General features: G+C 34.1%; 1 protein-coding gene across 1 annotated transcript; it reads left to right on the plus strand.

Annotated features, from left to right (window-relative positions):
- Nucleotides 1-245: 245 nt before the first annotated feature.
- On the plus strand, nt 246-13,471 carry LOC122039609 (endoplasmic reticulum oxidoreductin-1-like). Its single transcript, XM_042599148.1, has 9 exons — nt 246-442; nt 551-682; nt 7,976-8,231; nt 8,341-8,451; nt 9,603-9,721; nt 9,824-9,928; nt 12,152-12,354; nt 12,436-12,556; nt 12,876-13,471. Exons 1-9 carry the CDS (start codon nt 293-295, stop codon nt 13,041-13,043), a joined length of 1,365 nt encoding a protein of 454 aa, XP_042455082.1. The 5' UTR covers nt 246-292; the 3' UTR covers nt 13,044-13,471.
- The last annotated feature ends 706 nt before the right edge of the window (nt 13,472-14,177 follow it).

A 14,177-nucleotide genomic window follows, 5' to 3' on the forward strand; every position in this document is an offset into this window, starting at 1 on the left:
AAATACTTAAAAAAAAAAAAACGATACGATTTGGAAGTTTGGGTCGGGCCCCACCTACACCGTCGCAGCAACCGCCATTCACAACCCAGCGGCGTAAACTAAAACAGTTTTCTGCCGCCACCTGTTTCTCCCGTCGAAGCCATCCGCAGCTTTGCAAAACAGCAACCGCCTTCGTTTTCCCTCTCTCCGTTCCAGAACCATTTATAATCTACCCCTTCCTCCATCGGTCGCGCGCAATACTTTGCTTTCCTCTCCTTCGCAATATTGAAACGTATTGGAGCCGCCTCACCTGATGGGGAAGGACAACGTTTCCCACAACGACGCCAAGGCCCGACGGAGATTGGCCTGGGCGGGCGCCGTCGTCCTAATCGCCACTGCAATCGCGATCGCCTCTTCGTCCTCATTCTCCTCCTCCACAAACGAACTCAGCGACTGGCCCCTAGTGAGTCACCTGATTTTCGAGCTTCTTTTTTTTTCCCCCCCTGTTGCGGGATTGGTGGTGGTATTGATTTATTTGGGCGTTAATTTGGGTGAGGTTGTACTGTGGTAGGGACCGGGGAACTACACGGGCTTGGTGGAGGGCTGCTGCTGCGACTATGAGACGACGGATTCTGTAAACGAGCTGGTGTTGCATCCATTACTCCAGGAGCTTGTCAAAACTCCTTTTTTTCGTTATTTCAAGGTACAATATTGGAATTAGTCTGTTCCCTGTTGCTCCTGGTTCCTTTTCCATTTTTTTCTGAAAAAGGGAAAATTGATGAACATTATTTATTGGACCTTAACCTAGTGATATTTCAGCATTTTTTATGTGTTCTTCCTTTTATCATTTTCCCACCTTTATTTATGGTATTGGACTCTTTATGCTTATGTAAATGGCATGTTCAATTTGTCATTCTTAGAGTAATCATTTTATTAGAGCATGCTAAGTATTATTGTGTAAACTACATACTCGTATAGAAAAAAATTCAATCTCAGAAGATGAAGTCTTCTCGTAATGAACCATAGCTTGTTAGGGAAACCACTAGCAAGGCTTTGTGACTCTAAGGTTGGATCTATGATAGTTGGCTTTAGCCAGACCTAACTATGTATTGCATGCATGACATCTTATAATGATTTTGGACTCCTGAATTGTTGATGCCCAATTAAAAAGTTGAGCCTCCGGGGGCGACAGCTTTATGTTGATATAGCCCCTAAGGATGAGTAATTCTTTTAGGCTTGGTGGCTAAAGTGATTGCTTTGGTCAATAGAAATATTTTGAGTTGACCGTCTTTGATGGAGAGAAAGTTTATCATACTGCAATTGACAATTATGATTAGGGTTACCTGTATGTTACATGATAGTATGTTTTATATCATTATGTTTTGTGTTAGAGCTTGTAGCATATGCATAGATATCCTCTTTACACTATTTTGTTTGTTTTTGGATGACCTTCTAAGGAGGCTTTCTTACTAGTTTTTTTACTAATAATTTTTCTTTCTTTTGACCTTATTCTAGAAGTGTTGAGTCACTCATCAACCGTACTACTATTTTTATGAGGCATCCACAATTTGATTAGTGTTATTCCGCAAAAACAAAGCCAATAGATGATAAAAAGAATGCATAAAAGTAAAGAGAGGCAATGCTAACTCAATCTTTTATGTGATTTGGTAGCCTCAAGCTCCTACTCTATAGCCTATAACCTTTTAGTAGGCCACTCAACGAATTCAACTACCTTTCTCTTCGTAAACCTTCCAAAGGTAAAGAAACCTCTTACAATGACTTGATTATAGAAGAATAAAATGAATGAAAGAGAGCATGAGAGTAGAGATTTTGATAGAGTGACTTTGTTGTAGAAGATGTTATTTCATAACCAACATGTCCTATATTTATAGCCCTCTTTCAAGCTTCTGAGAAATCTTAAGAATCATCCATTTTGTTCTACATTAATCGATTGTTCATTGGCGTACAATTTCTTTAATCGTTACTTTAGTTGACTTCTTGTACTATCAGTGCCTTTGACATAGCTTTTGGAAACAACTATTATTTCATTATAAATTATTAATCATTTAATCGACTCCTTCGCACCATCAGTTGGTTGCCTTCAATTGCATCTTTTGGAAAACCATTGTTGTAACATTTAACTATATTTCAATCAACTCAAAGGATCACTAGTTGACTCTTCAATAGGGACAATCAAACAACACCCTTAGCTTCTGTCGTCAATTGAATGCCCAGTCAACTAGCACGTAACAATAATCAATTGATGAGTCAACAATAATCAGTTGTTGTCAGTTCCATGATTTTGTATCATTGTGTTTTGTGTTAGGTCTCATAACATATGCATAGCTTTCCTCTTACATTGCTTTGTTTTTTTGGTTGGCTTTCTTAGATGCTCTCCTACCAGTTTTGCTTGGAAGTTTTCTTTCTTTCGACCTTTAGATCAACCAAAGGTTTCTAGAGAATTTGACCCATTGCATTAACTTGTGCTACTAGTTTTATTTGGATTAGAGTTACCATGTTTTACAGATCCTCCATTTAGTTTACTTTTATTCTTCCACTCTCTTATTATTTTAATACTTGTATTTATGAAATTGAACTATTATAAAAACTTTCTTAGCTCAACATACACTTTATTATTGTTTCAAGATGAGTTATTGTAAATAATGTACCGAAATAAAATGAAGGAGAAAGACTAAAATCTATTTTTTTTTATTCTACATGATTCAGATCTCAATACATCATTAAATAGAAGAAAGCGTACAAGTCCAAATCTCACAAAATAAGAAAATATTTTAATCCTAATAATTACCTTCCTAAATTTATTTCAATTAAATAAAATCATGACATATTTAATTTAATCAAATCATGCTTAATTTATTGACACTCCCCCTCAAGTTGGTGTAAAGATGTTCATCATGCACAATTTGCTAACTTGTGTTTCAAAGAGTTGTCTTGAAAGACCCTTGGTCAAAACATCTGCAACTTGTAGCATGGTTGGAAAAAATGGAGTGCAAATTGTTCTGTCTTCCAGCTTCTCTTTTATAAAGTGTTTATCAATTTCAATGTGTTTTGTTCTATCATGTAGAACTAGATTATGAACAAAAATGATTGTTGCTTTGTTATCACAATATAGCTTCATAGGAAGGTTTATTGGTCTCTTTAGTTCATCCAAAACTCTCTTTAGCCAAAGAATCTACATACTCCTTGAGTCATTGCTCTAAACTCGGCCTCTGCTTCTGGTTACAACACTTTGCTTCTTACTTTCCAAAGTTACCACATTGTCCTACACAAATGTGCAGTACCCTAAAGTTGACGTTCGATCAGTAACAGAGCCTGCCTATCTGCATCTGTATATGCTTCAATGTCTCTTTTCTCATCCTTTCTGAAGAAAAGTCCCTTTCCAAGTGTTCCTTTTAAATACCTTAGGATTTGGTACACTGCATCCAGATGTTCTTCGTATGGAGAATGCATGAATTGATTGACCATGTTCACTGCGAAAGCAATGTTTGGGCGAGTATGGGACAAGTAAATTAGTCTCCCAACAATTCTTTGATATCTTACTGAGTCTATTGGAGTGGCATTTTTTATATCTCCTAGCTTTGTGTTCACTTCAATTGGAGTATCTGTTGTCCTGCACCTACTCATCCCAGTTTCCTTAAGAGGTCGAGAATATACTTTCTCTAAGACACAATAATACCTTTCCTTGATCTTTCTATCTCCATTCAGAAAGTACCTTAGTTGACCCAAGTCTAAAATCTCTAATTCCTTGGCTAGGTTTTCATTTAATCTACTCATCTCTTCTATATCATCTCCAGTCAAGATTATGTCATTGACATACACGATCAACATAAAGATTTTGTCTTTCTTAGATGTCTTAGTGAATAAAATATTATCAGATTGTCCTTGGGTGTAGCCTTAATGTTTTACAAAATTTGTGAACCTCTCAAATGGGTGATTGCTTCAGTGTATAGAGAGATTTTTTCAGCTTACACACTTTTGATCTAAACTGATCAAAAAATCCTGGGGGTGCTTTCATGTAGACCTCTTCTTCTAAATCACCATTTAGAAATACATTCTTCACATCTAATTGATTCAGTGGTCAATTGAGATTTGCACCAACTGATAACAAGACTTAAAACTTTGTTCAAGTTAGCCACCGGAGAGAATGTTTCAGAATAGTCTACTCCATAAGTTTGTGTAAAGCCTTTAGCAACCAAACGAGTCTTATATCATTCTAGGGAACCATCTGAGTTGTACTTTATAGTGAATACCCATTTACAACCAACAATTAATTTACCGTGAGGCAGATCAACCTTCTCCCAAGTAGAATTCTTCTATAGGGCTCTCATTTCCTCAAAAATTTCTTCCTTCCACTCATGTATCTTTAAAGCTTCCTGAATATTATTTGGAATACTAACACTGTCGAGTTGTGAAACAAAAGTATGTAACAAATTTTTATAAGATGTAAAATTCGAAAGTGGGTGTGGTGTGCATGACCGAACTCCTTTCCTTAGGGCAATAGGATGATCAACTTGACTGGAGGAATTTAACATACCTTGGGTTTTATTGTCAGGGATCTTTGAGTAATCATTACTAGTCTCATGATTTTGCCTTTGATCAGATTCTTGGCTTTGTAGATGGACAATGCCTTCTTTTCTTTGAGCCCAACCTTTCCTTCTGTAAACAAGACCTTTGAACCGAATGTTACTCTTATCTATCATGTCATTGTTTTGAAAAAGCACAAGTGTAGGTTCTTCCTCGAAATAATAAGTTAAGTATGACTCATTTAAACATTCATCTTCCCTATTATGCTCCCCTTGAAGATGAGAATTGTAGTAAGATTTCCCTTTAAAAAAAGTGACATCCATGGATACCAATTTTTTTTTAGAAATTGGATCAAAACATTTATATCCTGTTTGATTTTTAGGGTACCCAACAAAGATGCATTTATAAGATTTTGTATCAAGTTTAGAATGTCTTGGGTCATGATTGTGAACGAAGACAATGCTACCAAAAATTTTTAAGGAAATATCTGTGAAGAGCCGAGAGTAAGAGAAACAATTTTGAACGATTTTTATCGGAGTTTGAAAATTCAGTATCCTTGCTGGTAATCTATTTATTAAAGAAGTAGCGGTTAAAATCGCATCACCCCAAGGATACTTTGGAACTTTAATATGAAAACTTAGAGCCCTCGCAACTTCGAGGAGATGTTTATTTTTTCTTTCAGCCACTCCATTTTGTTGAGGAGTGTGAATACAAAAACTTTGATGAACAATTTGCTTCTCAGCAAAAAAAGTTCCCTAGCAATTGATTGAAATATTCCTTCCCATTATCACTACAAAAAATTTTGATCTATGTTTGAAATTGTGTTTGGACCATATTATAAAATTTCTGAACACATTTCCAACGTTAGATTTATTTTTCAAAAGAAATATCCAAATTATTCTAGTATAATCATCTATAAATGTGATAAAGCACCATTTTTTAGACAAAGTTACTATCATAGAGGGACCCCAAACATCTCTATGTATCAAAGTAAATGGTGTTGATTTTTTATATGATTGTAATGGAAACACCAAGCGATGATGTTTGGCTAATTCACAAGATTCACATCTAAACAATGAAGTAAGTTTAGTTAAAAATAACTTAGGTAACAATTGTCTTAAATATTGAAAGTTTGGATGTCCTAAACAATAATGTCATAACATAATCTCACTATCATGAGAAGCAAAAATCGAGTTGAAACAGGTCTTGAGGTCTTGTGCGGTGAAGATTGATCCAATATTGAAGATGTAGAGATCATTGTCTTGCTAGCATTGCCAATCATCTTCTCCAAGGCTAAATCCTGAAATTCACAATGAGAGAACAACAAAACAACACAACAATTAAGATGGTAAGTTTGCTAATGGATAACAAATTATATGATAAATAAGGCACATGCAAAACATCTCTAAGGACAAGGAAAGGAGAAACAACAGTTCCTTTTCCTACGATATAAGCAAAGGATCTATTAGCAATTTTAACCTTTTTATTCCCTACGCACGGTGTATATGAAGAGAAAAATTATGATATGCCTATCATATGGTCAGTGGCACTTAAATCTAATATCCAAGAACCATTTGTGTTTGTGCTAGCAATAGAAGCTATACAGGATATACCTGTTTGAGCTAAAGAGCAAGAAGAGTTAGAATTTCCAACAGAGTGAGATTGAAGCATTTTATACAAGTGTTGATGATTGTTGTCTAGAATCAATACCACTTGTTTGAAGGGCCCGAACGCTGCCATTAGTAGCTTTAGAGTTCATGCTTGACTTCTTTTTATAATTTGCTAGTTTTCCATGGATTTTCCAGCATGTCTCCACAGTGTGCCACGGTTTGTGGCACCTTTCACACCAGATTTTTGACTTATCGCCTTCAAAACTGGTCCATATAGTGACAAGGGCAGATCCCTCACTATCCACTATCTTTGGTTCTTCAATTCCTTTCAACATCACTTGGTGTCGAGCCTCCACTCAATGGACCTCTGAGAAAACTTCTCTAATGGTAGGTAGAGGTTTTCTCCAAGTATCCGTCCCCAAACTTCATCAAGCTCCTTATTTAAACCGCCAAAAAACACAAACACCTTGCTTCTCTCTACCTTCTTTTTATATCAAATACCATCTTTGGTGTTTTTCCATTCCTCTTTTTCAAATAAATCTAGTTTTTGCCATACATTCATCATTTCATTATAATAGGTAGTAACATCTTGGTTTCCTTGCTTCATTCTCCACATTCGAATATTTAATTCAAACAGTTGAAAATGATTCCATATCAGAGTAGGTTTCACGTACAACTTCCCATACATCACGGGATGTAGGTAAGAACATGAAAGGCTTGCCAATGATTGGGTCCATCAAGTTAATAAGCCAGGCAGTCACCAAAGAATTTTTCGAGCGCCATTATTTGTATTTCAGATCATTCGAAGCGGATGGCTTTATTTCTCCATTCAAATGTCCTAGTTTCCCTTTACCATCAATCGCCAAGCGCACGGATTGAACCCTTTCAAGGTAATTTTTTTCCATTGAATCTATGTATGGTGATTTGGAGAGAATCAGATAAGCAGATATTTGAATTTGGTCAATTTCCTCCTTCCAAGGATGGTGCGTTATTGTCGATAGATGATCCAGATGATTTTGAGTCTATGCCGACCATAGCGGCTTTGAAATTCATGACCTAAAGCCGGCTCTGATACCATATAAATAATGCATCGAAAGAAAATGAAGGAGAAAGACTGAAATCTACTTTTTTATTCTACATAATTTAGATCTCAATACATCATTAAATAGAAGAAAGTGTACAAGTCCAAATCTCACAAAATAAGGAAATATTCTAATCCTAATAATTACCTTCCTAAATTTATTTCAATCAAATAAAATCATGACATATTTAATCTAATCAAATCATGCCTAATTTATTGATAGTTATTTTTTATATTATTGTAATTCTTCTATGTCATTTGAGTGTGTATGCAATTGTGTTACAAGCTTTGGCTTACGACTCAGTACATAAAATCTGACTAGCACAAGGGATATGTTGATGGAATTATGGATGTAGGCTATTCCTATCTGTGGGAAAGGGCTCACTGAAGTCATGACAATTTCTGTGCCAGTCTAAGAAAGTGGGAATAGTTTGTGTGATGTACATTTTTGATGCTCCATGTGTCATTAGAAGAAGATTAAGTTGTTAATTATAAGGTTTTTCAATAATTTGGCATCAAGAAGATTTGGGAAGGATGACCACAAAAGATGACCCATTGTTTTTTTTATTTTCCAAATAGAAGTGGGGTCTTTAACCTCATTCATGATCTCTAGCATGGATGGTGTCCTATTTTGTGGTATTTTGTTGCATACGAGGAACTTGTTATGCAACTTCTACTTTTTCTTATTAAATAATGGAATTTCAGCTTTCTACTTAATTGTCTCGATTCTTCAATAATTTGGTTATAATTGCTATGATAGGTTAAGTTGTGGTGTGATTGTCCATTCTGGCCTGATGATGGGATGTGCCATCTGCGAGATTGTTCTGTCTGTGAGTGTCCAGAAAGTGAATTTCCAGAGCCATTTAAGAAATTATCCAGAGGACGCTTGGTTGATGAGGCAATTTGCCAGGAGGGCAAACAACATGCTGCTGTGGATAAAACCCTTGATGATAAAGTCTTCAAGGGGTGGATTGAGATTGATAATCCCTGGACATATGATGATGAAACTGATAATTGTACTCTTCATCCTTGATTTAGCATTTGTTTCATTTTTTTTAATTTGACATAGCTTTTCACCTCAATTTTTTTTTTTAGATTTTGATGGAACATTTTTATTTTATGCAGCTGCAATGACATTTGTCAATCTCCAACTAAACCCTGAGAGATACACTGGCTATACAGGCACATCAACTCAAAGGATATGGACTTCTGTTTACAAGGATAATTGTCCAAAATGTTAGTTGTCGTCTTTACTTTCTTTTTTCATTTCCTGTTGAAGTTTTTGAGATGCTATACTACCATGGCTTATGTGTGCTATTAGTATCTCTTATTATGGTATTCTAACAATACATGTTTGACGTTGTTTATATCATAGCCTAGGACAACCAATAATTTTACTTATTTAAGTTGCTGAAAAGCATCATAATTTTGAATATTTAAGTTTTTGAAAATCATCATGATTTCAATCGTTATTGTATGTATATAATATTGTGCATTTGTAGTAACAATATGATGACTTTTTGTGTTGCTTGTTCAATTAATTCCTGGATTACTTTTTTTCAATCTATACCTTATTGTCACACAAAAATATTTTCTACAGAAAATGTTTTGCATGAGATAATTTTTTTTGAGGAAAATACTTTATTTTTCTGAATTTTGTCATGCATACTTAAATGATTTGTGGATCACTAATTTTGTTCATTTATGCATATGAAAATGAGAACTATATTCCATGATTGTTTGAGAAGTGGATACTTGATACATGGGCCACCAAGTATGACCCAACATGTGAGAAGACCTACATTCCTTTTTAAAATATGCTCAACTGCAATTTATCTGTAATTTCAATACTTCATTAATTCATTCAAAAAGTGTGGTATCTTTTAGTAATTCTATTTTTTTGGATTATATGCGTTTAGTTGTAGTACAACCATGTCCATGAATGTGAAATCAACTATAGGAAAAAACATGCAGTTCAATGTGAGTTCTGATTGTAAATTCTGTATGCTTATATTTACTAAAATTGTGTTTTTTTTATTTCTAATTATGTCGTTTTTGTCATATTAGAACTTAACGTTAATTTACTAAGATTAGAGAAATGAATTCTTAAAAATGTTATCAACCAGTCCAGTCAGTAAATAAGATAGGACCATCTTGACATGAGTACTGATTGTCCAATAGTTCTATATTCTGTTTGAACAATAGTGGTAGAGGATGCTTTGTCAGCCACACAGATGCTGAATCATCATGTTTGGTCCTTGAGAGTATTTTCAAATTATTTTGATATGCATAACCAAACACAGAAAAATAAACTATGTCAATATTTCAATTGACAAACTCGAACCACATTTTTATCTTATATGTTTCTTGTGCCCATCTTTCTTCAGATCCTGATGAAGAACTGTGTGATGAGAAGACAGTGATGTACAAATTGATCTCTGGGTTGCATTCTTCAATTTCAGTTCATATAGCTTCCGATTATCTTCTAGATGTATCTACCAATTTGGTATGTTCCTGAACAGCTACAATTTGATCTCAATCTTCCATTACAAGTCTTGTGCTTTTATTTGGTAATAAATTTCTTTTGTGATTTCCTCTATGTATCCAGTGGGGGCCAAATGTTGAGTTGCTTTATGATCGAGTATGGAAACATCCAGATCGTGTCAAAAATTTGTATTTCATCTTTCTATTTGTGATGAGAGCTGTGACAAAGGTAAGTAATCTATTTTTTTTTAATTCAATGCTCTATCCTTTAAATTTTTGGGCAATGTTGTAGTTATGAAATTTAAGGTGAAGTGAAATCTCCTTGCTTCTTCGGTATTTGTTCATCAATACCAATGAATACATCTCGATCAATGTTAGGAAGAAGAACATATAAAAGTTGAAACAGTATTTCAAAAAATATAAAAAGCAATATTTTGTTGTTTTGGTCTGGCCTCCATATCAAGAGGCTTGAGCCATAAAATTTCAGGTTGGTGCATCCTGTCTATTGCTGTAACAATGTTTCTAGGATTTGAGTTCATTTAATGCCATGGCGATACATATCATAGATTCACTCTACTAGATGGACACAGTTTTTACAGATTGGTAGAACTATTATAGCATATAAGAGGGTTACTTCTCTTTTTATATATAGTGGCAATGCAATCTAAGACAAAATTCAAAGTTTCCTTGATAAATTAAATTTTTTTAGCCGGAACTCTGTCTTTCCTTTTTGCTGGTCTTAGAATTTTGTTTCACATAGTTTGTGTTTTTCTGCTGTGTGATATGGCTCCATCCTGGTTAGGATGATTGAATCCTTCTAGTTTACTTAGTCTGGTTCAAAATCTCATTTTTGAGCTGAAAGCGTTGGTGATCCATTTGAAAATGTTGGCACAAAACCTTATTTCTGTAATCATCTGCAGTTTTGCATTGACATGCAGATGCATTCCTAATAATGATAAATTCAGTACTTTCTTTTTCAAAATTCCTCTTAGAATTTTAAGATGATCAAGATGTGTTTGAACTACTATGGTCATCCCCCCTCCAACCACTAACACCATTAAGTCAATGGAATGATGATATGACAGTTTTCAACTCTAATAAAATGATACATGTTTGCCACGTCATCTTTCTGTCAAGTAACATAATGATGTCAATGGTTGAGGGCTAAAATAACAAGAGTTTTCAAACTCTTGAAGCATTTTAATGATCTTGAAACTGAGGAAGGGAGGGGTCACTTTGAAAAATAGATAAACCTTAGAAGGTTTGAAATTTCCCAACCAAATAATTAGTTAAACATTTGTTTGACTACAAATATTGTAGCCATTCTTCAATATCAATATGTTTGATCTGGGCTATGCTTCTGTTGGTCCTGCATCCCTCATTGTCCTGCTAAACTGATGAACTGATTTAAACCTTAAGATCCTTCTTTGGCTACACTGTAGCCAAGTACTGAAGCCTGTATTTAAATATCAGAAAGCTTCCCATTGTTTGTTTGTTTTATTATACTACTAATCTAGTGCAAATTGGGGTTAAGGGTGGATTCTGTTAAATGTGAAAGGATAATGTTTGATGTCTTTCTTGAGTAAAACTTGGAATTGTACTTCTAAGAAATTTAATTATCCTATTTACTAAATAACAAAGGAAGTCTAGATAGATAAGATTAATTTTCTATGAATTATTAATGAGCCTCCTAAGGAAGTGAGACAAAAATCAAAAGGTGCCCTTTATTTTTAAAATTTACACAAGGGTGCCTCTATTTTGATTATTGGCAATGGGGCACGCTATCACCTCTAATATTGGCAATGGGGTACACCATCACCTCTAATATTTGCACTATACCCTACTGTACTTTGATTTATTGGCAAGTGAATGTGTTATTGAAACGGTTCATTTTATCAATTTAGAAAAAGATAATCCTAATTACAATGAAAAATGTAAGAAAATGTTTATAATCTAAATTGTTAGTATTCACAAGCGGAGTTTGAAGGTTGCTGCCTTAGATTAATAAAAGTGAATTATTTCATTCAAATTATTTACTATTATTAGGTTTGAAAATTTTTAATGTAAATTGCAATCGTTCTTGCCCAATCACGTTTGGTGTCATTATTCTCTTATAATAGGTCTAAAGTACATTTATAGGAGACATTATAAATTTCTCTTCTTTAATTTAATAAAAGAGAACAATTTTATTGAAACTGTCAACAAAAATGACTTATAAATGATAATAGGCATATTAAAGATAATGTGATTCCCTTTTACAATAATCATAATAAGTCCATTCAAAGATTTTCAGAGGCACCTTTTTTAGTTTTGGTCAATTTTTTATTGTTGCCTTGATTTACTGAATGCGAAAGCATAAAGATTTGATTTCAATTCTTCTATGATGTTGTAAAGTATTTGAACTCAATTTTATTTTACTCCTATCAACATTCTCCTAATTGATTTGCTTCAGGCTGCAGATTATCTGGAGCAGGCAGAATACAACACTGGCAATCCAATAGAGGATTTGAAAACTCAATCATTGGTGCGACAGCTTGTCTACAATCCAAAAATTCATTCTTCTTACCCTTTACCTTTCAATGAAGCTAAGCTTTGGCAAGGCACAAACGGGCCTGAGCTAAAGGAGCAGGTTCTGAAACAATTCAGGAATATCAGGTTTGTATTTGTGTATATGCCATGCTTAGTGGCAGGAATAAATTTTAATTTTTAACTAACCAAAGACAATTGCATGTTCAGTGCCATTATGAACTGTGTCGCTTGTGAGAAATGCCGCTTGTGGGGAAAACTTCAAGTCAATGGTCTAGCAACAGCTCTGAAAGTTCTATTCTCCGTCAATGGAAATAACCCCAATCAACATGTATGCAAGTCTTTTTAAACATCAAATTGATTTTTTTTTTTTTTTGCATAAATCAAAAAATGACCACCTTAAGATTCTCTTCATGTTTTTTAGATGGAAAATCTACATTTTGCACTTGGCATGTCAGTTTTCTTATATGTTTAACTTACATGTTTTTTTTAGAATATCCATTGATAAAAAAACTGTTATATGTAAGAAATCCTTCAGGAACCAATTGCATATAATAGTGACATGAACCACATATATTTGATCTAAACTCTATAAAGATTTACATGCTTATGGTTATATTCATAATGTAACACAATCTCTGGATTTTCAGTTGCAGCTACAAAGAAATGAAGTTATTGCGCTATTTAACCTTCTAAATCGACTCTCAGAATCCTTAAAGTTTGTTCATGACATGAGAGCTTCCATGGAGAAGATGGAAAGACAAGGCACTTCCTCTGGAGGCAAAACTACATGGTTGCAAGATCATAATGTGACCTGATACTCGGGTGAACATGGCATCTCATACTTTAAAAGTTTTACTTGATTTTGACATGATCATTGTTTTGAGAGGCAGGGGCAGAGGGAAACATGACCCATTAAATACATTTTTCTGTGGATGATATCTGCATGGTTGAGGAAGAGAACCAGTACATATGCACTTCCAAGTTGTTTTAGTAGTGATTTAGAATCATCTTAGTTTCCATGAACTTAATTGGCCCTCAATGTTAGTGAGGATTTGCATGATGGCTTCACTACCCCAAATAAGAGGATAAGTGCCTATTTCCACAAAGAAGAGGACTATGATCAATTTAATTCCGCAAGACAATAAAAAAAGGAACCTTTTTTGTTTTGACAATATTTTTTTATTTTAGGTTTTTTTTTGGCATTTCAATTATGAACAAGAAGATAATATGTGAGATTTATATTCATGTGAAAATTTAGTATGCTTATGTTAGTTCCTGATTGGATTTGGCACAAAAAAAAGCTCTTAAGCAATTTTTAGCAATCAATTCGTGTGTGATAGCGTTGGAAATTAATTTTTCATAATTAATTAATCGGCTAGAATTTATTTCATAAGTACATTATTGTAAAATTAATTTTAAAAATAAATAAAAAATAATATCTAAAATAAGATGAATAAAAATTATGATCGGATGGAGATGCAAGTTTGTATAAAGCTTAAGTCAAGTATCTGAAAATATAATTTACATGAGAATAATTTAGAGGGAATTAGAACCATGCAACTCAATATAAATAGCCCAAATATAAGTTAAAAATTGTCAAGAATATAAAGCTAAAATTTATAATGATTGTTAATTTTAACAGCCCATTAAGTTGAATGGCTTCCAATTGGAAACTCAATTTAGTCAATGATAGACCAACTTCTCATGTTACAAAAAGTCATGAGCTTTGAAAATTGACCAAAGGAATCCGTTTTAACGTTAATTCTCACAAGCGAGCCTTCCATTCCTTGGTGACTCCTGTAAGACTTTCATTCCTCCTATCGTACATTCTTCTCTCTTTTTCTCTCGAGTATTGTCTTCTTCTTTAGTGAGGTCTAAGGCGTAATTTCAAGCCCAGGTGTTCAAGTATTGTATCATTAATTCACTTGGGGATGACCAATAACCCAATG

This window comes from Zingiber officinale, chromosome 2A, assembly GCF_018446385.1.
Source record: "Zingiber officinale cultivar Zhangliang chromosome 2A, Zo_v1.1, whole genome shotgun sequence".
In the NCBI taxonomy this organism is placed as follows: Eukaryota; Viridiplantae; Streptophyta; class Magnoliopsida; order Zingiberales; family Zingiberaceae; genus Zingiber; species Zingiber officinale.

Coding starts and splice junctions, on each gene's coding strand:
- LOC122039609 (XM_042599148.1), top strand. CDS start 293: ATGGGGAAGGACAACGTTTCCCACAACGACGCCAAGGCCCGACGGAGA. Junction 443..550: donor AACTCAGCGACTGGCCCCTA/GTGAGTCACCTG, acceptor GTACTGTGGTAG/GGACCGGGGAACTACACGGG. Junction 9,929..12,151: donor TGATGAGAGCTGTGACAAAG/GTAAGTAATCTA, acceptor GATTTGCTTCAG/GCTGCAGATTATCTGGAGCA.